Source organism: Aspergillus welwitschiae (assembly GCF_003344945.1).
Source record: "Aspergillus welwitschiae strain CBS 139.54b unplaced genomic scaffold BDQ94scaffold_5, whole genome shotgun sequence".
NCBI lineage: Eukaryota > Fungi > Ascomycota > Eurotiomycetes > Eurotiales > Aspergillaceae > Aspergillus > Aspergillus welwitschiae.
Window position 1 is genome coordinate 825,632 of NW_020798699.1, and position 23,581 is coordinate 849,212.

At 47.7% G+C, this 23,581-nt stretch overlaps 8 protein-coding genes and 1 non-coding gene across 9 annotated transcripts; 6 read left to right on the top strand and 3 right to left on the bottom strand.

Annotated features, from left to right (window-relative positions):
• Positions 1-2,051: 2,051 nt before the first annotated feature.
• Positions 2,052-6,862, top strand: BDQ94DRAFT_167193 (uncharacterized protein; the record flags this gene model as incomplete). Its single annotated transcript, XM_026770745.1, has 9 exons — positions 2,052-2,570; positions 2,628-2,841; positions 2,901-3,041; positions 3,094-3,207; positions 3,263-3,460; positions 3,516-3,540; positions 3,602-4,204; positions 4,262-5,972; positions 6,023-6,862. 9 exons carry the CDS (start codon positions 2,052-2,054, stop codon positions 6,860-6,862), a joined length of 4,365 nt encoding a protein of 1,454 aa, XP_026630143.1.
• A 42-nt stretch (positions 6,863-6,904) lies between these two features.
• BDQ94DRAFT_167194 (uncharacterized protein) lies at positions 6,905-8,041 on the bottom strand (the record flags this gene model as incomplete). The annotated part of the gene is made up of 3 exons (XM_026770746.1): positions 6,905-6,982; positions 7,033-7,395; positions 7,448-8,041. 3 exons carry the CDS (start codon positions 8,039-8,041, stop codon positions 6,905-6,907), a joined length of 1,035 nt encoding a protein of 344 aa, XP_026630144.1.
• A 596-nt stretch (positions 8,042-8,637) lies between these two features.
• BDQ94DRAFT_105800 (uncharacterized protein) lies at positions 8,638-9,437 on the top strand. Its single transcript, XM_026763453.1, has one exon. It carries the CDS (start codon positions 8,768-8,770, stop codon positions 9,383-9,385), a length of 618 nt encoding a protein of 205 aa, XP_026630145.1. The 5' UTR covers positions 8,638-8,767; the 3' UTR covers positions 9,386-9,437.
• Positions 9,438-10,244: 807 nt separating this feature from the next.
• BDQ94DRAFT_137526 (uncharacterized protein) lies at positions 10,245-11,874 on the top strand. Its single transcript, XM_026765072.1, has 2 exons — positions 10,245-11,427; positions 11,502-11,874. Exons 1-2 carry the CDS (start codon positions 10,554-10,556, stop codon positions 11,615-11,617), a joined length of 990 nt encoding a protein of 329 aa, XP_026630146.1. The 5' UTR covers positions 10,245-10,553; the 3' UTR covers positions 11,618-11,874.
• Positions 11,875-11,941: 67 nt separating this feature from the next.
• On the bottom strand, positions 11,942-12,637 carry BDQ94DRAFT_167197 (GNAT family N-acetyltransferase; the record flags this gene model as incomplete). Its single annotated transcript, XM_026770747.1, has 1 exon — positions 11,942-12,637. One exon carries the CDS (start codon positions 12,635-12,637, stop codon positions 11,942-11,944), a length of 696 nt encoding a protein of 231 aa, XP_026630147.1.
• Positions 12,638-16,104: 3,467 nt separating this feature from the next.
• Positions 16,105-19,182, bottom strand: BDQ94DRAFT_183974 (uncharacterized protein; the record flags this gene model as incomplete). Its single annotated transcript, XM_026774536.1, has 3 exons — positions 16,105-16,369; positions 16,426-19,002; positions 19,033-19,182. 3 exons carry the CDS (start codon positions 19,180-19,182, stop codon positions 16,226-16,228), a joined length of 2,871 nt encoding a protein of 956 aa, XP_026630148.1. The 3' UTR covers positions 16,105-16,225.
• Positions 19,183-20,583: 1,401 nt separating this feature from the next.
• zrfB (low-affinity Zn(2+) transporter ZRT2) lies at positions 20,584-22,371 on the top strand. The gene has a single exon (XM_026765073.1). The coding sequence runs from the start codon at positions 21,192-21,194 to the stop codon at positions 22,248-22,250; it is 1,059 nt and encodes a 352-aa protein (XP_026630149.1). The 5' UTR covers positions 20,584-21,191; the 3' UTR covers positions 22,251-22,371.
• Positions 22,372-22,473: 102 nt separating this feature from the next.
• On the top strand, positions 22,474-22,547 carry BDQ94DRAFT_t50. Its single transcript has one exon. It is a non-coding gene; the product is annotated as a tRNA-Val (tRNA).
• Positions 22,548-22,817: 270 nt separating this feature from the next.
• On the top strand, positions 22,818-23,508 carry fkbp3 (peptidylprolyl isomerase family protein FPR2). Its single transcript, XM_026763454.1, has 2 exons — positions 22,818-23,173; positions 23,266-23,508. The coding sequence occupies exons 1-2, from the start codon at positions 22,935-22,937 to the stop codon at positions 23,432-23,434; spliced, it is 408 nt and encodes a 135-aa protein (XP_026630150.1). The 5' UTR covers positions 22,818-22,934; the 3' UTR covers positions 23,435-23,508.
• Positions 23,509-23,581: the final 73 nt, after the last annotated feature.

The window sequence follows — 23,581 nt, forward strand, 5'->3', positions numbered from 1 at the left end:
ATTTCACACAAACTCCAATCATCCAATATTTGAATGGTATGATAATCAGTACCACAATGAGCTCCGCCACTTGTTTCTGGTATTGCATATTTGGGGAAAGCGAAATCCAGGTCTCGAGCTGGTCCTCTACCACCGTAGTCCTGAATATAAGGCTTTCAGACCCAGTATCCCACAAGATTCATCGTTGAGGGAGACTATGTTCAGTCATTCCAAGGCACTTCCAGCTTGTCTAACAGAAAAGCACCTTGAAGACTTTCCTAGTCCTTCATGCGTCAGATCGATTGATTTGCTAGGGACGTGGGCAGATGCTGTATTGCTGTCATCCTTTCGGCTGATATTTAAATATCTCCCCAATGTGAGGCATGGATCAGTGCATGATTTGATATACATATCTGATTATCTAGGTGAAATTCGTCTCTTGCTAAGACAAGGTATGACCTTACTTTCTTCTATTAGCTTTAGAGATTGCTGTGAGCTGACCGACGTGCTTTTGCACTTAGAAATGATTGATTTCATTCACCATGTACCACAATCTGTGGAGAGCCTTGATCTTTCCGTAGAAGGCGGCCGAGAATGGTCCCGTCGGCTACATGAAGACGAAGTATACCGCCGTCGACTGACCTACTTGGATCATAATGGGTTGGATCTTCTGTCAATCGGACTACATACCTTGAGCATGCGGCTACGGGCACTCACCTTGAGTCATATGCGGATCAGCAAGGCTCTTTTCTGGCCATCAGCGGAAAGCAGCACCAATGCTTCATATTGGCCGAATCTCGAACAGCTTCAAGTACTCAATATGCCTCCATACGACATAGATGGTAAGTATCTCTGCGCTTGGTCTCAATCTTTCAAACTGCAATATCATTCCTTTTTCGAACTAGCTATATACTTTCATCATGTGTTTTGGCTAACTCAACAAGCACAGGGTCGCCGTTACTTTGTCTTGATCCTCCGCTGACACGAGAAGATCTATTGTTGGCAATAGACGGTTTTTCCAACCGGCGGGAATACATAAAAAGCGCCAACATGAGTGTACTCTATCAGGCCATAGGCCAGGCAGCGCGGCAAATGCCGCGACTAGATAGTGTGTGTCTCGCTTCTTAACTTTCGTACGGGAGAAGAGAGTCGTGAGTCTTTGAAATTCAGCCGGGATAAGAACGCCAGGACTGCCCGTTTAAGGATCAACACGCAGTGGGAATATAGGCTTGGGGAGGAGGTGATCTCCGCTTGGGGGTTGGAGGGAGATGTGGCTGAGGAGTTTCGTCGTACTATGGATGTCACCTTGCCGTGGTTTGTGGAACCACGGGAGGATCAGTGAGCCAAAATATTCATTTCAGCTTCTCAAAACAAGTGGGTGATTTATGTGGGGAAGTATCTGAGTGGAAAGAAGCTGCCATATTATGTTGAACTGATGGATGCGTATCTCGGGTGTTCTCTTGCATTGACGAACAGATTGATACACGACTGATAATATTCTTGCAACGATAGCCACTTCGTCACTCTTTACTGCATAATCCAAGTAACCTCAATTCCCAGTATTCTCGGTACTTTCAGTCCATGGAAGACGAGTGTGATTCCTGTGTCTTTCAGAGGATAAGGTTGGCGGTTAGAGCCGCTTTCACGCCTGCCGTAATTTCCAGGCACTATTCTAGGCTTCCCATATTCCCTCGCATCCTTAATCCGCGTGACAGTCGTTCTGCACTTGACTTCCCACAAATATCTACATCTTCTCTAGTGTCACCCGCAGCTTGCAGGCGTCACTGCAGGCCAAGCGGGCACCTCGTATTTCGCTGGCTAGCTAGCTGACAACGCATACTATTCATCCAATCATGATACTCGTTTTTGTCCCCTCATCCTGCAACGGCATTAGCTCTTCCCACTATGAAACAGACCGAGCCCCATCAGCTTGACCTCTGCAGAGCCTCGCGCGGGGTACAAATCTCCCGCAAGAACGCGATCTTCCATCATGATAGCTTCACTCACGATAATTCTTCCCTTAGTATCACACATTTACTCTCGCAGAATCCTAAACCGATTCAATAAGCCAAATGGTCAAACCACAAAATGACACTCCACCCCCGCCCAAGAAACCGTCGCCGGTGAAGGTAAAGGCCAAGCTGGGCACAACCACCAAGGCCAAGAAACCGCCAACTACGAAACCTACAAAGCCGAAGCCAATCCAGGGAAAGTCCAATGGCGCAGCAGCAGCAAAACCAAAGCCTGCCGTGGTCGAGCCTGTACGAAATTTATGGGAAGAAGCCTGGACGTCCGTCGATGTGGGCGACGCGAATAGGAAGCGTCTGACTCAAAAGTGGCAAAATAGGAACATCAATCGGATAGGAAAATTGCCCAAGGAATATGTAGAGGGTGTTATGGAACTGACTAAAAGCAAACTACGCCTTCATCAGGAGCGATGGCCGTCAAAATCGAAGGGGAACGCGTATGATCGTGCAAGTTCTATCTTGAAATCGATCATGACGGTTCAAGCGCTCGGCGATGTGGTCGTCAAATTCGACCCGACAGGCTATGCGTCTATCGCATGGGCTGTGGTTTCCTTCGGTCTGACGGTTTGTGACTATTGAACTGATATCTCAAAAGATTGATGTATGGCTAAAGCTTTGCAGCTTATCCAAAATAACCAGGAACGGATGCAGCGCATCTGGGAAGCCTCCGAATACCTTGCCGTACTCCTGGCTCGATACTCTCGCATCGAAGCTCATTATCACCGAGTCCAGGTTGCCAACGCGACCGAATTAGGGAACGCCATCGTGAATGTGTATATATGTGTCCTACAGTATGCCGCAAAAGTGAAGCAGTCGGTCACATCGAAAAGATTGGGTATTTAAGGATATATCTCGCATCATCAAAAATGCCAAGACTAATCATATCCTGGTCAGATCGGATTATTCAAAGTTTCAAATCGCTAACTCAGGAGCCGCTGAAAGACTTGCAGAACGCCATTCAGGGAAGCGACGAGATGGTGGAAAATTGGTTTCGGCAACTGATGGCTGAGCAGCAGCAATCCATGTTCGAAGTAAGTCGATTACTGATTTCTCATGGGAGTTGCTCTTTGTGCTGACATGTTAATAGCCCAAGAGGAGGAGATGAAGCAAGTCAAGAAGATCCAGACTATTCTAGGGGACGTTTCCAAGAGTACATCTCTGATCATGAAGGGGATTGTGAAGATTGATAAGACGCTTTCAGGTACGTCACGGTGTCTGTTTTCTGGTGACAAGAACCATAAGCTGAGATTTTGAAGCGGAAATTCAAACACAGCTACTTGAATGGCTATTCCCCAGCAATCTAGCTGCGGCCAGCGATGGCAAGCATAGAAGGCTAAGGTCTGCCATTGTATCCAGCGATGCTGCTGAGGTAGCAGGGAGGTGGTTGCTTGAGCGTCGAGAATATACAAGCTGGGTGGATAATCCACAATCCTTACTTTGGCTGCATGGTGAATGTATGGAACCTCAAAAAGCCAGAAATAATATCGCATACACTAACAGGATAGATAGCTGGATGTGGAAAGTCGTCGTTATGGTATGCGAAAACGCCAGCCCAGTGCCCTCTGATTACTTCTAAGCCCGCTAATTCCCTACAGTTCGACCATCATCAACCAACTCGAAACGTTGTTCAAGAAAGACAAAAACAGGGTACTATTGCGGTGGTACTTTCGTTTCGATGAGACAGACACTACATGCATCGACTTGTTGTTGCGGTTTGTCTTACGACAGCTGGGAAGTAGCCTTGGGGGCTTCCCAGAAGAGATATCTAGTGCCTTAGTCGAGGACCGGAAGTTCGCACGCTATCCAGACACCAAGACACTCATCGAGTACCTGCACAGCATCTTGTCAGTGCTTGAGCTACAGAAGGACGTCTTCATAGTCCTAGATGGTCTTGACGAGGTTCCGAAAGAATCACAAGATCGAGAACGTCACAAACTTCTCGAACTCATCAAACGATTGGCTCAGTCGGGACTTTCGAATCTACACATTCTCCTGGTCAGCAAGAATGAAGAAGATATACGAGAATGCCTTCGCGGACATTTGAAAGACATACTTGTGGAAACTGACGTCGCGGAAGGGCTCGAAATTGATATTCGCAATTATATTGACACGACAATGCAGCACGGTGATGGCATCAGCGATCTCCCTGTTTCCCTAAAGACACGTATTCGGACACGACTTACAGAAGGAGCTAAAAAGTACAGTCACACCAGTCCACCACAATTACTATCCATGCTATGGCTAACAAATAGTAGGAACTTTCTCTGGGCTACATCGTTGGTTCAGGAAATACGCGAGTGTCGAAAGGACCCTAAGAAAATTGAGGCAAAACTGAACGAAGTTCCGATCAGCATGGTAGCCATTTATGAGAAGCATTTGAGCTCTGTGAACGCAATTGATGGAAAGTTTTTAAGATCGATGTTCATATGGCTTCTGAGACAACTACGGCCGCTTACTCAAGAGGAAATTGCCTCTGCAGTTGGCCTTCATGACGCTGATGCAGTTTACGAGATCTGTACAGGCCGGTGGGTGACCCAGTCTACGCAAACCTTAACCATTAATCGCAAGAGCAAGAAGTGCGACAGAGTTCTTCGGTTCGCCCATCTCTCTGCGAAAGAGTATCTGGAGACACAGGTTCGCCTAGGTCAACACAGCCTTTTATCGCAGTTCCTTTGTTCCGAGGAACAGGCTCATTTCGAAATTACCCAACGCTGTCTTGATGTCCTTTTGCAATCGCTGAAAGCTGGGGACACAGCCAGTGAGAACAGATTCGAACTGACCCTCAGAAGTTATGCTGCCGAGTACTGGTTTCAACATTACCAGTTATTCGAGAAAGCTGACGGTATGGCCAATGAGCGTGCCTTGCTTCAAGGGAGGATCCGTGGGCTATTCCGGTCTGAACAATTCGATAATTGGCTGGACTGGCTTGAGCCTGGAGATCAATCTATGACCGGCAAGGATGGGGCCCAAGCCGAGAGTCGAAGACAAAGGCGTGGCTCTCGGATACACTACGCACTTAAGCTCAATCTCGGGCCGGTCGTCGAGGAATTGATTCAAACTGATCCTAAGGACTTGAACACACGCAATGCTGACGGCGAGACAATACTACAAGTGGCAGTTTATCGTGGCTATAAGCAGATCGTCGCGGACTTATTGAAGCATGTCAACGTGAACGCCGAGAAAGGTCCCCATGGAACCGCACTATATGTGGCTTCCGCTCAAGGACATCATTCGATAACTGAGATGCTACTTAACTCCAAAGCGAAAGTAACCGGAACTGAAGATGGAACGTTAGGCAATCCTCTCCATGTAGCAGCATACTATGGAAATAATTCTATTGTCAGCCTGCTGCTTGTAGGTGGGCCAAAGGCGGGAAACTGTTCCGGGGGAATCGCAGTCGACCATATAGCAGGATTCTTTGGAACCGCCCTAGTGGCAGCGTCAGCAGCTGGTCAAGAGTCAACAGTGCAAATGCTGCTTGAGCATGGTGCCAGTCCCAATAAGGTTGTTGGTAGACTCGGAACAGCGCTCCAGGCTGCGTGGAACGCAAGACCTGTCTCCAAAAGTATTATTGCAGCTCTCAAAGCGGGCGGAGCAAAGGACAAACACCAAATTCAGAGGGCCTGGACTACAGCATACAGGAGAATGGAGAAGATTGACAGTTCTACTGTGGCGGCCTATAGGAAGTTGTTCCTGCCACAGAAGTCCATCACAAAGGAGCTTTCGCAGCGCCAGAAGCTGCTAGCTACCGCATTGGACAAATGGAGACGGCTTCCCTGTCTCTGGAATCTGGAGAATTGCCAGGCCAATCTGGCTGCAGATTACCAATTTTCTGTTCCATTTGTTGAACAACTGGAAGACATCAAGAGATACATAAGCGGAATTCGTATGGACAAACATGAACTAGAAAGTGAAGACTTCCTGTACAAGGCGTTGTTCTGGGCTGGGCTCAACTACATCATTGAGGTAGGTGAACATTCCTATTTCTGCTTCAATTATCTACTAACTCATAGCAGAACATAGGAACATTGATATTTGGATGTATGAGAAATCTTCTGGAGGAGTCGCAATCGCCACAGAAGTCCTCCGTCAATGAGTCTCCTCAGATACCTCAAGCTTTCCTCGTTGGCCTGCCAAAGAATGCAACCAAAGGGCTGAGTTCTTCAGATCTCAGTGATCTTGTTGCCATGGACCTTGATGTGCAGCGCGGAAGCTATGACGATGAGAAACTACCTGAATCGAAATCTGGATCACAGCGCGTTGGTCTAAGGCCTGAGTATCTGGCGACAGCTGATCTTCTTTCCCTTGTCAAGGATCTGATTCAGCTCGGCAGCAAGTGCACACAGTATCACAGACTTATAAATGATGGCCGCGAAGTACCATATCTCACCAGAGTCAAAGTGGAAGACCTCACGTTTGAAGTTTACTCCGCTGTGATGCGCCTTGCCACGATTAAAAATTGGAACCATGAATCTATTGTACTTCAACGGACCGTCAGATATTTGAGCACAATACGCGTTCCACGTATTAGCGATATTGGCTCTGCTTGCTGGAAGGACCTGACGTTGGTTGAGATGTCCAGCAGAGAGACCAGTCACAAGAACGACATATTATCAGATGTTGCTAAGCAACTGCAAAATTCCGTTTATACCAATGCGCAATCAAGCCTATCAGGCCAGCTCGATTCAATGCACACTCGCTTGGTCAATGACGTGCAAGTGAGCCTCTCTGCACTTATCAGGGATGAAATAAGAAATGCAGTGGCACAATCTCTGCCTACTCGAGTGCAAGAGTCAACTGGTCGTTCGCAATCGGGAAGACTCCCTCATATTATATCGGCCGAACCTCGGTCGTAAGGCAGCAAGACTTGGACAGCGACATCTACCAGTCAGAGCCTATCAACTATTTAAGACAGACGACCAATCCTCCTTTTGCATCCACTCCTCCAAGTTGGTCATTGGACACTCAATTCCAGCCTGTAAATATCAGCTGTGGATTCTTTAACAAATCATCACATGGTACTCACATTGCGTATGTGCTCTGCCGTCAACAGTTCCTTGTCACCGCCGTCATACCCCGGATCTGTCGAATAAGTAAACATATCGCCCACCTCTCGCCCAAACTCCGGATCAGGAGTCTGCTCAATCAGTTCCTCAAGTGTAATTTGCCGATAAGATGCTGGAACCGAATTCACTCTCCCCCAGATTCTCATATACTCTGCCCAGCTACAATACGACCCACAAGCCATATAGCTCTTCCCAGGTGGCATCTTCGAAACCGCGTAGACAAAGTTTCCCAAGTCAGCGTTAACATCCAAATGAGGAACCTTTGCATCAGGCGCAGTCGTAAAAGTCATCTCAAACGACACCTCCCCTTCCTCCGTCGTCTTCTAAACACAACAAATCAGTCACACAACCCCCAACCAAATCCCTCAAACTCACCTTCCTAAAGTAAGCCCCTGGAACCAACCTATAACTCGTCATAAAATACCCCGTCTGCACACACGACATCTTCCCGGCCAACTTGGGATACCTTTCCCTCACATAATTCGGAAACACCTCCGCCTTCGCATCAAAATGGTACAACTCCCCAAAGCGTCCCCCACTACACACCGCCGCATGACTCAACGTCGACACCACAAACCCATTCTCATCCAACGAGTCCACCGTCGCGGCAGCCGCATCAGCAATATTCTTCCCCTGCTGCAACTCCACCTCGTACGCGTACCGTCGGCATGAGATACCCCGCTCCGCAGCCTGTTTGCGACAGTCTGCGCGGAAGAACGGCTCCCAGTAGTTTGTTACACTGAAGATGAGGTTCGCGCCGCGAAAGGCGGGTATGAGCGTGGTGGGGTCGTTGAGATCGGCGGGGAGGATCTCGATGCCTTGCGCAGAGAGAGATTGGGCGATGGGCGAGGTTGGGTTGCGGGTTAGGCCGATGATGTGGTAGGTTGGGTCGTGCAGGAAGCGGGAGGCAATGGAGTGGCCTTGGTTGCCGGTTATGCCGATGATGAGGAGGGTTTTGGTGGGGGGCATTATGGTGATGCATGCGTTGTTTGATATGCAAGATGGGGTTGTTGTTAATGATGTTGGAGATTTCGGGTCATAGTGTTATGGGGAGAGTGGTGCTGGTGGAGGGGTTGAGGGGTAGAGGGGAGAAGATGGGGCCCGTGGTGGATTCGTGCATGTCAGCGCCGCAGATGCCGCAGGAAGCGATGGGCCTGCGAGTCACCTCCTCTAACTACTTTTCCACTAAGCCCAGGCTACTAAGCGCCTACCCCGGAGTTCGTGTGGTTAGTTTGGTTTGGACGTATACAAAGTAGGTTAGGTTAATGGGAGGGTGGGGAAGGGGAATCTACACCGATCCAGCCATATCGTAGAGACTCCATCAGGCCAAGTGACTGGCTAGCTACGCTACATCTACAAGGAAACAAAGGAAGAGAATTTCTCGAGAAGATGCAAGGGATTATGCAACTTTCGGCAGAAGAAATGCTATACTGCCTGACAACAGCCCGATATGAGAGTCCGCGGAGGAATGACGTGACGTCACCGCCCTCTCCTTTTGGAGACACGCAGCTTATCAGTGCAAACTGAGCTTATTATAATACTACAGTGTTCTCCCCGTGAGTTACAGCTGCTTTAACTTTTCATTTATAAGTTAGTACGCATAGACCTTCGTGGTTATAGAACTCAGACTCAAGACCTTCACGAAAGTCAACCTTACGATACCCGGACTCCGATAAGCTAGTACTAGTATACAAAATGCCCACCATCCCAGCCCGTCGCTCCGCTCATCAACGACTGCACGTCGGCCAATCAATCAAGATCATTAACACATCCGGAAGCCAAGTCATCGACACCTGGGCATTCACCATCCCATCAACTCCCATCTTCCCAAGATACATGTCAATGGCACACACTCGACCCACCTTACAGAAACTTCTCCCATCTGTTAACGAATCATTCGTCGACAACAACCGGAACCCTATTTTGACCATCGTCGAGGACACATCTCCCGGCACGCACGACGTTCTCTACGCTGCTTGCTCTCCAGAACGATACCTCGAACTTGGTGGTACCGCGGACCATGATAACTGTGCCCAGAACCTTCGCGATGCTGTGCAGCAGTGTGCTGAGCCAGCGTTCAGCCATGTGTTGGGGTTGCTTGAGAGTGGATGGACCCCTGATCCGCTGAATCTGTTCATGAAGGTCGATATTAATGGGAATAAGTTGCAGGTTTTGGAGCCGGACAGTAAGGTGGGGGATTATGTGGTTTTGAGGGCGGAGCAGGAGTGTGTTGTGTTTATGAGTGCTTGTCCGATGGATTTGACGGCTTGTAATGGGGCGGGGCCTAGTAGTGCGGAGTTTGAGGTTGTTTAGGTTTGAGTGAATGTGTACTCAAGTTGGTGTTGTTAATCTTCAGGGCAGGGATAGGTAATAGATAATATCGTAAATCATAACTGAGTTTTCCCGTAATCTTGTTACAGAGATGATAATAGATATATATATATATATTGAATATTTGCTAAAACATCAAGACTACAAATAATCCAGTTACTGTATTGATTATATTTGTTACTTTTACCGATATTCTTATGAATACTCCTTCCCGCGGATGAGAATGAGTATCCAATACAGTATTATTGTTATTAAATATAATATCATCAGCTCAGATGCGTCTTATATCAATATCAGTATTCTGAGAATAATCTTCTATACTATTGTCATGACGACATGTGGTCAACTTCTCTGTAGTCTATTATGCATAATCTATTCAAATTTGAAACCAGATATCTGACAGGACTATGAACGAGTCCTGATCATATGTAGTTGAATTAAATGTGATTGTTTATAATTAGTAATGAACTATATGAATATAAAAGTCTCGTGAAAGACTGTTTACCTGCCCATTTTTTTGATCTTTTCAGATTAGTTAGATTATCATAGTACTTATAGAGTAATTATACAGCAGGTAAATCAATAGTACTAATATTTATATCTTTAGAATCATACCACGCCCAGCTTTAGTGTGGCCACGCTGTAACCTCCGCCTCCATAGTTTCTTGAGAGTACGTCGAGCCACTTAGGCCTATCATGCAGGATACCCCCGTGAATACCCACAGCCAATGAGAGAGCTGTAAGAAGACGCGCTAAATCAATTCAGTGTGGGGACTCCTGATTCTGTTAACTACTATTAGACCGATTGTAGCCAGATTAATCCATGAGTGCACTCCTACACAACCTCTATGTCTTCCAGCGTATCTGTTTCAGGAACAGGTTCCAATATGCCGTCTGGAAGATCTGACGAAAGCGAGCGATGCTCTATAGTTTCGGACGACCTTCGTCGATTGCGTACGGGAAAGCGAGGGAGGCCACCAATTGACCCTACGCAAAAAGGCCTAGGGGAGGCATGTTTAGGGACCTACTGTTCTTCCATACTCATCAAGTCTGACTTGGTGTTCTAACTGGCTGATAGAGGCGGCGTAACCAAGTTCGGAAAGCACAACGGGCTTACAGGTCTCGAAAAGGGGAAGAAGCTGCTCTTCGCATGAACTACGTGCAGTTTCTTGAAAATCGAATCGAGCAGATGAGCCGGTCTTTCTTTGAACTATTATCCCATATTACAAAGGCGGGAATTCCTCAGACGCAGCCGGAACTCTCACGCGAGAAGATCCAGAGTATTACTCGCGATTTCATATCTGCTTCTCAGATGATCGAGCCTGTCAACGAGCCACAACTTGATGATGGACATGTCTGTCATAATCACTCAAGGGCTGACCCCAACTCCAACATCACTTGGTCTACGAATTGGCCAGTACCAGCCACTATACCCACCGAAACACCAATGCCTATTCATACGCCTCCGTTAGGGCTTCCCATTACTCTCTTGGAAACACAATTCCCAGTACCAAGAAACTTCGCGGAGCGGCTTTATTTTACTTGCATCAAGCGGGCTCATGGCCTGTTAACTGATCCGCACGCGGATGGGGCTGAAGTCGCCCGCGTTTTCCAGTATACATTCCACTACTCGGACACTGATACGATGATTTCGACTTTCGAGATCTTGCTACGGACTAGTGCCGATTACCGAACTGCATATGTGTATAGGTTGGGTGGTGCAGGGACCCATTACCAAGAAAGGCAGGCAGATCTTGACATTGTCCAGAATGTCTCGGTAGGACAAGAGATGCCATGTGAAAGTGATGATACTACATGGTTCGATCCTCGGGATATCGAGGGTTGGCTCGAAGAGAATGGTCTTGTTATTGGAGCGGCACAGTCTTTTATGTACCTATCGGACTTGCGTTCGTTCAGATCGTGCAGGAATATGACATTATGTACCAAGAGTGAGCCCTCCCTGGGCTCACAGGAGCATATTCGGCAAAGTGCAAAGGTCCTCAACGTGGACCGGTTTCTTCAAGGTTTGTCATCCTGCCCTCTTATATATGTATGGAAATTGTGATATGCAGGAAAGCTGACCGCAGATTCTCAACAGAACTTCTTTTGAAGGGAGTGTGTTTAGGATGTGCACCAGGATTCCGTCGTTTGGATGTCGAAGCGGCATTCAATCTGGCGATATCAGATGATACAACCTTCATCTTTGAACTATAACCGCGCTGCTATACGAGGGACTTTGTCTTGTAAATACAAATTGGCGGCCGTATTCTACAACCCTAATGATTTCCAACTTTCTCTGTATATGGAAACGGCTTATTGCCAAAAAAAAATGACATTCGGCTGGTCGCGATGGATTTACTGCTGCCAGGGTCTAGCCGCTCGGTTCAGGATAAATATCCTCAGAATCGCATAAATCGAGCAATAGGCTGTTAATATCGACAGTCAAGTTGTATCCTGTCAATCTATCAAGCTTTGTTTGACCCATTCTCACTCCCATTCAGTATCCAGTGCTCATCTTAGCCCATCTCAACGGCCGATTCACGAGCGACGAATCTCTAACATCATGATCAGCCCACTTCTCGACGTATACTTCTCCCCACTGATATTTTCTGGTAGCAGGTCCTTGTCTCCATTCGCAACCAATGCCTCAGCGAGAGTACACTTTCCAGCTTCCACAAATCCCAGCCCCCGATACAAGCTGACGGTTGCATGATTCTCCGGCTTTACCATCAACCGGACCCAGAGCTCACGTGGAGAGTCCTTATATGAGGCTAAGTAACTCAACGCCTCTTGACACAACCTCTTCCCCAAGCCGCGGCCACGATGCTCAGGCAGAGTAAACAAGCTGAGCATCTGCCAGAGTTCCTGGTTCTTTCCTCCAGTAGGCTTCTTCTGCCCAGATTCCTCAGGTAGAATGAAGTCCTCCCGGCTCAGCGGGCCTCGCAAAGTCAACTGGCCTACCCACGTGGTGGTCTGTTCTAGGATTTGCGAATTTGGTTGATTGTTTTGTGTGGGTTTCGCAGCGCATATGAAAATCTCCCTTCCATTCTCTGAGACTCTGTCAATCCATTCACTATCCGGGAGAGAAGATTCGATCTCGTAGGTGGAGGAAAATGAAGTCGGTGCAACGGATAAGGCCTGGAGACGTAACTGTTTGTACTTTATGGCGGACGATGCGATCGCATTGTCTTTGGCGATGCGGAAGAAAAGGTACTCATATTGATATTTTGACATTATTCTAAGTATGATTGTAGGTATGAAATGTTTTGTTATATTTTCTGTTGAGCAGATTTGCTGGCTATCAAGCGTTTAAGGGCTGTGACTTTATCAGCATCTCTTCGGCAGAGGGAACCGAAGGAGTGGGTCCGGAAATAAAAGATCACGGAATCAGAAAATAAAAGGCCCCAGTAGCGCTACTAAACCGAAAGGAGTATGTATGGTGGTCAATGCAATGCCAGGGTTAGTTGGAGCTAGGATCTCACCCCGTTCTTGTAATGGCCTTTGGCGAGCACGCCAGGTAAACGCTCTCCTCAAGCAATTAGGACGATGCATCTCTACCTTCTCGTTGTGTCCGGTGTCAGTACCCTCTTATTTCGTGGGGGCGCCGACAGAACCCGTCTAATATACTTGAGCCCATTTAGATCTACCCATTCTCTAGCTAGCGCTTTGGCAGTGGGGCCAAGAAAGAATGGGAAGAGTGCAAATTGGTGAAGCTGTTTTGCGCCTCTCTGTAAAAGCGTAATTTGATATAGGTAGAGTGCTAATTTCTAATCCGTTATTGGCCACTAGAGCTTGTAAGAACCTAATTCTCTAGTAAATATATAAGTATAAAATACTCTATTTTACATTTCTATAAAATTAAGTGCTAATATTAACTGGCAGGTTCTAGATATCAAGATATCAAGATTATAAAGTATAATAAGACAGCACTAGAGGCACTGCCCAAACTGCTTGTCATTTCATACCTATGAAAAGCTCTATTATGAGTATTTGTGTTTGATAAATATTTCTATCACTCATTATCATCAAGATTAGGGCCTTCCTGGACATATTGGCTGCTACGTCCTGAATAGGAGTTGAGGTGCACGATATAGTATACTATTTGATCCATCATCCAACATCTACGAACTGCTTTTAGGCTATAGGTCCGCCGATGATCTACAACAATTGAGGCATGTCAGGAAACGTATTCGATTTTCATTTTGTGAGACATTGTGAACTTCAAGACAAAAATATAGTGAGGATTAGGACTACGTTAAAGTCAATCGATACGTGATTCAAAAACCAAACATTATGATATAACCAACACTTCACATAAGCGCCAAGCCAAATCCAACTGACTATTCTAGCTCTTGCCAATTAATGATTGAGCTCGGCGGTCTTTCATCACCTGAGCAAGAGAGCTAAGATAGATCTCGGTGGTCCAGTCGATGCAACCATCGGTGATACTGACGCCATTTTTACAACTCTGGAGCTCAGGAGCTGTTTCTTGTTACCTTCGCGGATGTTTGACTCCACCATCACACTTTTAATGCCGTTATCACCCTGGCGGATCTGCTCCTCGGTCACCTTGAGGACCTTGGCTGATTGCGGTGATCCTCTTGGGAGTTTCCATTAGGCCGCATTCTTGCGCTTAGAACATGGAAAGGGATAGACGTACCGTGGGAACAGTAATAAAGGCTGCTCCATCATTTGCACGTTGACAAACTTCATAACTCCGTCCAGAGATGATATTATGAACCGTCGGATTGCCAAAGCGTTTGACTTCTTGAGCCGTCGTTCCAGCAACATGGATAGGCGCTTCCAATTAACCTCATTGGTGGCAATCTTCTTCACTTCGTAGAATATTCGAGTAGAGAGCCTAGTGCGCCAAAACCCATTACCGAGATTGAGGCGCAATCCTTTTTCCAAATCCACAATCGTTTCATATGGAAGATATTCAAGAATCAAATAGAGTATTTCCATCGGAAGAACGCAAGGTCTGGGACGTGGTGCCTTTCGGGTGACCAAATAACCCTTTCGTTTCATCCTCGATTGCCTTCGCCTTTCGTGCTTTCGTGCTAGACAAATGGCTTCTTTAACGCATTTTGTACGAACGGGATCTGTTAGAGATTCAAGGTCAGCGTCATCGAATGTCGGACCTGGGGGGACCCTAACCTTCCCGACAAAACATCCAATACCAGGATCTAGGTCGGTAGCCAGATTTCTTACATCTGTCTCGGAGGGTCTTATGTCTGTCTCGGAGAGCGTCGAGAACTATGCCCAAGTTTCTCTCCGCAATCGCCCCCAAGTCATGATGAGTAAGTAGCTCCCAGCAGCGAGAGTGAACAAAGTAAGCCACCCACTCAATGTCGGGCGCCGGCTCCTGGGTTGGGCATAGAATGTCCGGACTTACGAAAAGTTGTCGTTCTTTGGGGGATAACCAGCCAAACCAACTACCGCAAACGTATCCATCTTTCTCATTCATTGGAACCAATCCGGTTGTCAGAGGATGCAGGCTGACTCCAGAAAGTCGGCATGTGCCTGTTGCAGGGTGGTACAGAACTGAACTGACCAGTCAACAGCTGACGACATACAGTGTACCAAGGTGACTGACTTGCGCGGGAAGTGTTCCACCATGTTCTCTTCCACCAGCTTTTCTTCCCAGAAGCTTTCCAATCCTCTAGAGCCTCGGCTCGACATATGCTACTCCCTGTACGGTATCTCGGATCCACGTAACTGTAATGAGAATCCTCACTGGTCCCGTTGGCGAAGACAAAGCCGCAGACGAGACAGCTGGGCCTATCATGATAGGACTCAGCTTCAATTGTGTGGTAGAAGGAACGGTTTATAGCTTTCATGTTTCCAGAGTGTGTGCATCAAAAGTGTAAGGCTACCGCCGCAATGCGCACTGTATATGGGCCATTTAAAAACGTCTGGTTCGGCGGAAGATGTCATGATAGCGATGGCTACGACATAAGGCGGTAGTCAAACCGGAAGTCCAATATAACTACATCGGAAAGGCTTGTCCGAAACCTTCGCTTATCCTATTGGAGCTGTCTTCATGGTGTGTACATGCTTCTGTCCAGAGACCTAATGAATTTTGATTGAACTCGATAACTCGATACAACACAGAGGCAACATTACATCATGTGGACCATGACAGGTAAGCACGATGTATGAAGTGTCGTGCCAATTAAGGAAGGTGCAACAAGGCTTGCATTTCATAGCACAAATGTTTTGTAGAAATTAGCATACCATATTCCAGTAGCAGCACAATCGAAATAGTCTCTCACACTATACTCTCTCACATTCTACTCTCCCAAAAAATGTAAGTAGAGCAATAAATCCAGATGACCTCACATTGACTTGTATGATGAAGGTGCTTCTATCAGCTCTATGTCTATTCGTGCGGATGCACGAGCCCCGGCCCCTTCAAGCAATGCCTCCCTTGCCTCGGCACCAACGTTAAGTGCACCAAATTGGGCCCAAGGCAGCGAGAACTAGTGGGCAATTATTGCCCAAGACATTTGGTCACTAGGGGAGCAAAGATCGTCTACGTGAGGCCGGGGGGCCAATGGCAATCAGTCGCGGGTGAGGGGGGACAAGGGGCCGAGGCCGAGGAGGCTGAAGCCGAAGAAGGAGAGGAAGAAGAAGATGATGATGATGAGAGTGACAACAACGGCGACGAGGAGTGGCGTCCTTAGATTACATTGTTAGGCACCCTATTTATTACATGCCAATGCAGTTTTCTTGACAATCATTTCGGCCGCCAACTCTATAAATAGTAGGAGCTGAAATCTAGTACTAGACCTGTGTCCATGCGAACGCTGAAGGTGCGTGCTAAATTCCAAGACACCCGGCCATATAAAGCGATTGGCCAACTATATATCGCGTACTATCATCTTCTTCATCTTCTATTAGTCCACTTTCATTTTTAAGAATGGACTTCTTCACATCTTCCAGAAACCTCGACATATTATGATCCTAAAACGGAGACATGATTAGTTCTATTACATATAGGGACAGGACTGAGAACCTACATGCTTGATCGACTGTAAACGATTAATCATGTCTGTGATAGTAGATCGGTCGCTGATGACATTAAGCACCTGAACCCAATGAAAGAAGTGTTCCTGGAGGAATAGAAAGAATGTGTCTAGTTTATCAACAGAATCCGCACTGTTCAATAGATGATGTACCCAGTATTGACACGCATATTGGAGTTCCGGGGTGGTATTGTTGTATGTCCCATTCCCTGAGTCCGAGTCCACTTGGGGTTTGTCGGAGGCTGGTGGATTATGGGTGTTTTGTTCAAAGGTGTATTCCATGAGTTCCTGGCACCGCGCAGTGATTTCACTGTGCGTCTCTTTCTCATCGATCCAGAAGGGTATCATCTCGCGCGAGTCTGGGCTATGTAAGAAGGATCGGAGTGACCAGTGAAGAGGTTCCACTGGTAGTATATCATCGTCTGGGACTTTGATGATGGAGTGCAGAGAGCCCAGCCTCCGCTTTATCAACTTCTCGGAGTGGCCAGTGAGTATTGAAAGCGATTTGACCGATAGCGCACGCTGGAGAATAAGAATCGGACCAACTACTTCTTTAAATTCCCGAAGTAGTTTCTCTTGCTGGGATTTGGCCCGCCCATGGAGCATGCGATTCAAGATGGGGAGGTATATCTGATCTAGCTTGAGCCTGGGGCTTTGGAGGAACTCCCCAAGGACTTCCTCTGGATCCCATTGAGGCTCCTCTAGCGTGTTGCAGAAAGCAGCAGCAGAAGCAAACGAAGGAACGCACAATGTGACAAGCTTCTGAAAATCCTGCTCAGAGGGCCAGTTGGACGGAAGTAGGTTATCATTTTTGATTTCTGCGATCCTGTGCCTCAATAACAGCGATATATCGTGTTCTATTGTTGGACTTAGAACCTCTTGCAGAGCAAAGTCACGATACTTGTTGGCAACGAGATGGCTGAAGCTCTGACGAATAGGTAACTCGGGTCGACTTGATAAGAAGATCCGTGGGTGTACTACACCCGAGTCCCGCAATTGAGATAGTAAATGAACTATGAGTCGCACGTCTTTGTCCGACTCACATTCGTCTAATGCATCGATCACTATCACAATAGTCTCGGTGTCCTTTCCAGTTCTTCCCAGTTCTATCAGTGGCGAGAATAGAAGTCTTCCAAACTGCTCCCTTAGTGACTTTGTGGATATATCAGGGTTTTCTCGAACAGCTTTCTTGATAATCGGTGAGAGCTGAGGGAGATGTGTGATGAGCTGCCTGGCGATTGTCGAGAAAAGCCGTCTTGCATGTCCTCGATCACCTGCATTCCTCTTGAAGAAAAAGCTAGCACCCAGCATTTGTTTTTCTCTGAAATGCTTGGCAACAGTTCGAGATATCGTAGACTTTCCGGTTCCAGCCATACCGTTTAGGTAGAAGATGCATCTGCCACTTTCATCGTACACCCAGTCCTCAATGCGCTGGAGAAGGCTGATGCAAGTGCCCGGAAGACAGAAAGTTTCGTGCTGGTCTGCATATGAATCAAAGGCAGCATCTCCGGCCATCGGCAGCCTATTCAAGTCGATCCATTCTTTCCTACAACTCACACCGCCATAGCCCGTCTCTTTTGGCGACAGATGTTTGACAGGCCACAGCGCGGTAGCTATACCTTGCCTTTGAATAGTGTCACCGATCGCTCTCATTTGATCATACGCCTCACCCAAAGAAAAGCCCAGTTCATTGGTCCCTCTCGCTTCTTGTGCGTCGATTTTGAGGAGAACAGTCTTGCAATAAGCTGCGGCCGCAGCCGCCGCAAAGCGTTGCCAGCCTTCTTGCTTGTGGGTATCCGCATAGTCGCATATTCCTCTCACCACGAGGCAAGGGATCTCGTCCGTTACTCCAGCAGCAACCGTCTCAAAGCAGATGGCATTGTCGTGTCCATGCTGAAGTTTCTTCCGATCACGGGCGTTGTTGATAATTCCATTACCGGAAAGTATGAGATCTCGATGGACCACGGGCTGAAATGAAAGACGTGGGACTCGGATCACATGCTTTTTCAGGTCAGATTGCTCACATACTGTACAATCAAGTGCCTTTTTGACGTGAGTGAAACTGTCCTCATACAAAACGTCATCACTTCTAGGTCGCTCATATCCAGGATATTTCATGATCTCATTCAAGATATCTCTTAGGGGGCTTCTTTGCATTAATTCATCTTCTTGCAATGATCTGTCCGCACTGATCAATATAGGCGGCGGTTTGTTTGCGCAGCCCTTGAGCACGAATTTGTTTTGTTCGTACTTCAAAAAGTCATACTCGACTATTCCAGGATGAGTGTCTCCAGGTACTCCAATAGCAATATCGCCCAGGCGGATGTCTCGCTTTGGCGGGCAAGGAATGCCGGCTCCCGTGCCAACCGTGAAGGCAAATTCAACGTTCGGAAATTGTTGTCTAACCGTTGCTGCGCAGTGGGCAGCCTTTACAGTTCCTGTCTGGAGTGGTTGGGCTATGACAAGTCTGCGATACCCTATACGGCCAAAAGAATAGATATAGTCCTTCGGACCTATGGTTGTCGGGCGGCATGTGAATTCTTCGTCCAGGCAAGACTTGACAGCAGCAGCCTCGTAGGAAACAGAGCAGAAGATTGCTACAGTGATACTATCGGGTGATGTCTTTTTGAGCCGTTGTACGTCCGAATCTTTCGCTGTGATTCCTTGAACGAGGAAGAGCGGCAGTCGCAAGACTCCCCATAACACTAGCTGGAGCATCTCGCGCAGTGACCACCTGAGTGGAATTTCCATCTTGGCCTCAACATATGCGATACGCTTGTACTGTGTAATTTAGAATAGAACATCATTCCTGCACAATACCACCCGGTAGCTGCTGTGGCGAGGCTGTAGTCGGCATGGTAGAGCCACGTCCACGGCCATGCTCGGCGCTAAGGTCATCGGCGCTTTGATAGGTCCATACCCCGCTTCATCATACAGTGTTTAGTGACCACTACAATGCATCTGAACATGATGAAATCGTCGCAGATACCTGCAGCAGGAAGATTCACAGTCAGCATCTTATACAGGGTCACTAAAGGTCCATCGGCCGCGCTCAGACCGGACACTTGAAGGCATACGTCCTTCATACTAGAGTAGTGGGCATCACACCCACACATACTAACTTGATCTGGTATAGAGTCAGCTGATCAAAGATCATCGCTACACGGCTGTATCAACTATCAAGGGCCTCATCAAGGTTTCAGTCACTGGCTTCCCAGAGCCTGGAAGCTTTGGCCCTTGATCACCGCAAATTGTTTCATGTCCATGAGGGTAGGCCTAGGGGAGACTTTTGAATAACCGGTCATTTGAATAATAATCTCAGTATCTAATTCGCACTGGGCTTAGAGGAAACCAATGCGCCCTCAGTGCCAGTCGTTCAATCCAAGCAGCATCGGCTTTGGGGCATTGAACTAGCAATGATCTTCGGTGCGTAGAGGTAAGGTCATGAGGCATAGACTCTGTAAAAAGGCACTCTGAACTTGATAACATATTGCCCGATTTGTGTAGGTGAGTGGAGTTTCGATGGAAGGCCATACGGATGTTACACATCAAGGTTATCTGGACGCCCCATTCCCGACTACATCCCCGCCACTAGTGGAATACCTGGAAGTTTGACAGCCAAGGACATTGGCTTCCGCTCCAATAGTCATGATGCTGCTTTGGAATATTTACCCGTAGTCTTGGCAACCTTCGAATGTGCTCAGGGTTGGTTGGTGCTGACATATCGGTCACTGAATCATGACTGCCATTGCGTATATTGGCAGATCAGTGCGCTAAACTTTCTTTATACTTCCGCTCCATTGGTGTGAACAGTCTTTTGTGACAGAGCTCTGCTCATGTATTCTGTGGCAGCATAGATACTCTAAGTATCATAATTACCTAATTGAGCATGTGTTCATCCCCACTATTGTTTCTGCCAGATTATGCGAATCCCGCCCTTCTGACCGCTCTAGAGCAACCAATCGGGATGCAGAAAATGAGCAACACCGGATCAACAAGGTTCCGGGCCGCTAACCATTGCGTCAAAATGCCCCGCCTATGTCCATCCGAGCCAATCAAAGGCTAGTAAAAGAAAACCTCGTCCGCAAGGTCCTCACTTTCGAGCGAAAACTCTTGAGGTGAACCCGCCGCTTTCCCCCAAGGTCCCCATCTGATGCAACTTGGCACTTTACCCAGAACGGACTGGAGGTGTCCGTCGCCCGCCATCATGGAGGCGCCTCTGCATTCAACCCCTGTTCTTGCTTCGCGTTGTGTTGCTCGATTGACTTCTCACCTGTGTCCAGGTGAGCTGCGCGCTGGCAAGTTGTTTGAGATTGTTTCTTGACTAAATCAAATCTAAATCGACGCCTCAGCAATCGCGTTTGTGCGAACCCCTCACCTTGTGCCACCAAGGTCCTCAGCACCGGTTCAGCGCCGTTCATCGCCGGACCCTTTTGACGTGGACCAGCCTTAGGGACCTTGGGGACGCCCAACTCTCACACTGAACAACTTGGCGCACATTTGAGAAACCAATTTAAGAGCGGGGGACCTTGCAGACGAACCTCCAGCAATTTCAACCGAACTGCAGTTGACATTCCTCTTCCACGTGCCTACACTTCCGCCATCCTCCTGTCACACCGATCCTGCACGCCATTGGACCGGATACCTGTCAGACCTCGTTTCGATCATCCCTACCTTCTTCGGGCGGGCCCGTGCTATTCTAAGCTGCTCCAGACCGTCTGCAGAGAACTTGCCGGGTCGGATACATCCTACGGTGGAACATGGATTCTCTTCAGAGTCTGGTTGCCAGAGATGCAACACCTGCTTGTGAGACGGGCAATGGATATGACGGCCGTATGGGCCTGCGTATCTCGTCTATCTTTGTCATTCTCGTCGGTTCAACATGCGGGGCTCTCTTTCCCGTGATGGCCCGGAGTTTCAAGGACTCCAAGATTGCAAAATGCGCCTTCTTCATCGCTAAATACTTTGGCTCCGGTGTTATCATTGCCACCGCATTTATTCACCTCCTTGCCCCAGCAGAAGAGGCCTTGACCGACGATTGCCTCACCGGCCCAATCACAGAATACTCTTGGGTTGAGGGAATCGTCCTGATGACCATTGTGGTACTGTTCTTCGTGGAGCTAATGGTCATGCGCTTTGCCCGTTTCGGCCACGGCCACTCTCACGACGAGGATGATGACCATCACGTGAAGATTGAGCATGCCGCTGCCTCCTCTCCTGCTGAGTCGGTTGACATGAAGACCCATATGCCGGGAGAAGACCATCTCGGGCATTCCCGCGAACACCATGATATGGAGCTCGGGAAGCAGCATTCTGATCTGGAGGAGTACGTCGCTCAATTGACCTCCATCTTCATTCTGGAGTTTGGAATCATCTTCCACTCCGTTTTCATTGGGTTGACCCTGGCGGTCACCGGCTCCGAGTTTGTGACCCTCTACGTTGTCCTCGTCTTCCACCAAACCTTCGAAGGCCTGGGTCTGGGATCCCGGTTAGCTACCGTTCCCTGGCCACGTTCCAAGCGATGGACCCCTTATTTCCTGGGACTTGGATACGGTATCTCCACGCCTATTGCGATTGCGATCGGTCTAGGCGTGCGCGACTCTTATGCATCTGACGGCGCCACGACGTTGATCGTCAGCGGTGTCTTTGACTCGATTTCGGCCGGCATTCTGATCTACACAGCCCTGGTGGAGCTACTGGCCCACGAGTTCATGTTCAGCACTTCGATGCGAAAGGCACCGATACAGATTGTTCTCGCGGCTTTCGGTCTGCTATGTCTGGGTGCTTTGCTAATGGCCCTGCTGGGTAAATGGGCTTAAAAATATTAAATAGATCTTGTTCTTTGTACATATAGATACCATTTATGACAGTATATGATGACAGTCTCCATACTACCACATCTCAAACACGAAAATCGTAGAAATAGATAAGCATTCAAAGTCAGAGCTATGGGTCCAACAAGATACATTCATTATATATTCGAGCATATGTCTCCAAGTCTCTTCATCAGTCAATACTGCTAGCAGACTATCACAACAAGTTGGCTGGATGGTGTAGTTGGTTATCACGTATGCTTCACACGCATAAGGTCCTGGGATCGAGCCCCAGTCTAGTCACTTTTTTGTTTTTCCTTTTTGATCTTTCCTAAAACACCACTTCCTGTGCAATCAACATGTCTGCTTTTTTTTCGTTGCTAATTTATATATAATAGATATAATATCCCATAGAGGTAGAAAACACCCTATATAGAAACTACCAATTACAAGCAACACCCCACAAGATAGACTCTGCATACTCCCCTTAGCAACTCCCTCCCCAGCTAACTAACCTAGTACTTATCTAACCGCCCGGCAACCACCACTAGTTACCTCTCCGCATCTCCTCCGCTCTCACTCACTTAAGTATACGTATCCGCATCTCCCCAATTCCTCCCATCCTACAACTCCCACCCTCCAACCTCCAACCAATTCATCCGTCCATTCACATATACTCCATCTACCAAAATGCGCCTCCCAACTCTCGCCACCCTCCTCACCCTCTCCCTCACCACCCTCGTCTCCGCCGCCGACCTCGGTATCGAAGTCACCCACGCGGTCGAATGCACCCGCAAGACCCAAAACGGAGATACAGTGTCCATGCACTACCGGGGCAAGCTCGCCTCCGACGGATCCGAGTTCGATGCTAGTTATAACCGCGGCACTCCGTTGAAGTTCAAGCTTGGTTCGGGGAGAGTTATTAAGGGGTATGTGTTTACCATCTTCCCATCATTGCTAGCTTGCTTTTCGAGAGGAATTGTTTATGGAGATGGATGCTGATTTATTTGTCTGGGTATAGATGGGACCAAGGTCTCCAGGACATGTGCATTGGGGAGAAGCGCACGTTGACCATTCCGCCGGAGCTGGGATATGGTGATCGCGGTATTGGACCGATTCCTGGCGGTGCGACGTTGATTTTTGAGACGGAGTTGGTGGGTATTCAGGGGGTTGATAAGGATGAGTTGTGATCAGTTTTCTTCTCAATTCCTTTTTCTATATATATGCATGTGGGGTATAACGATATGGGTCTATTTGTATCGTCTAGGGTATCATCTTCTGAAGTGTAGATTAGGTACACGGATCAACAGCAATGAGTCTAAATAAATATACAGGGG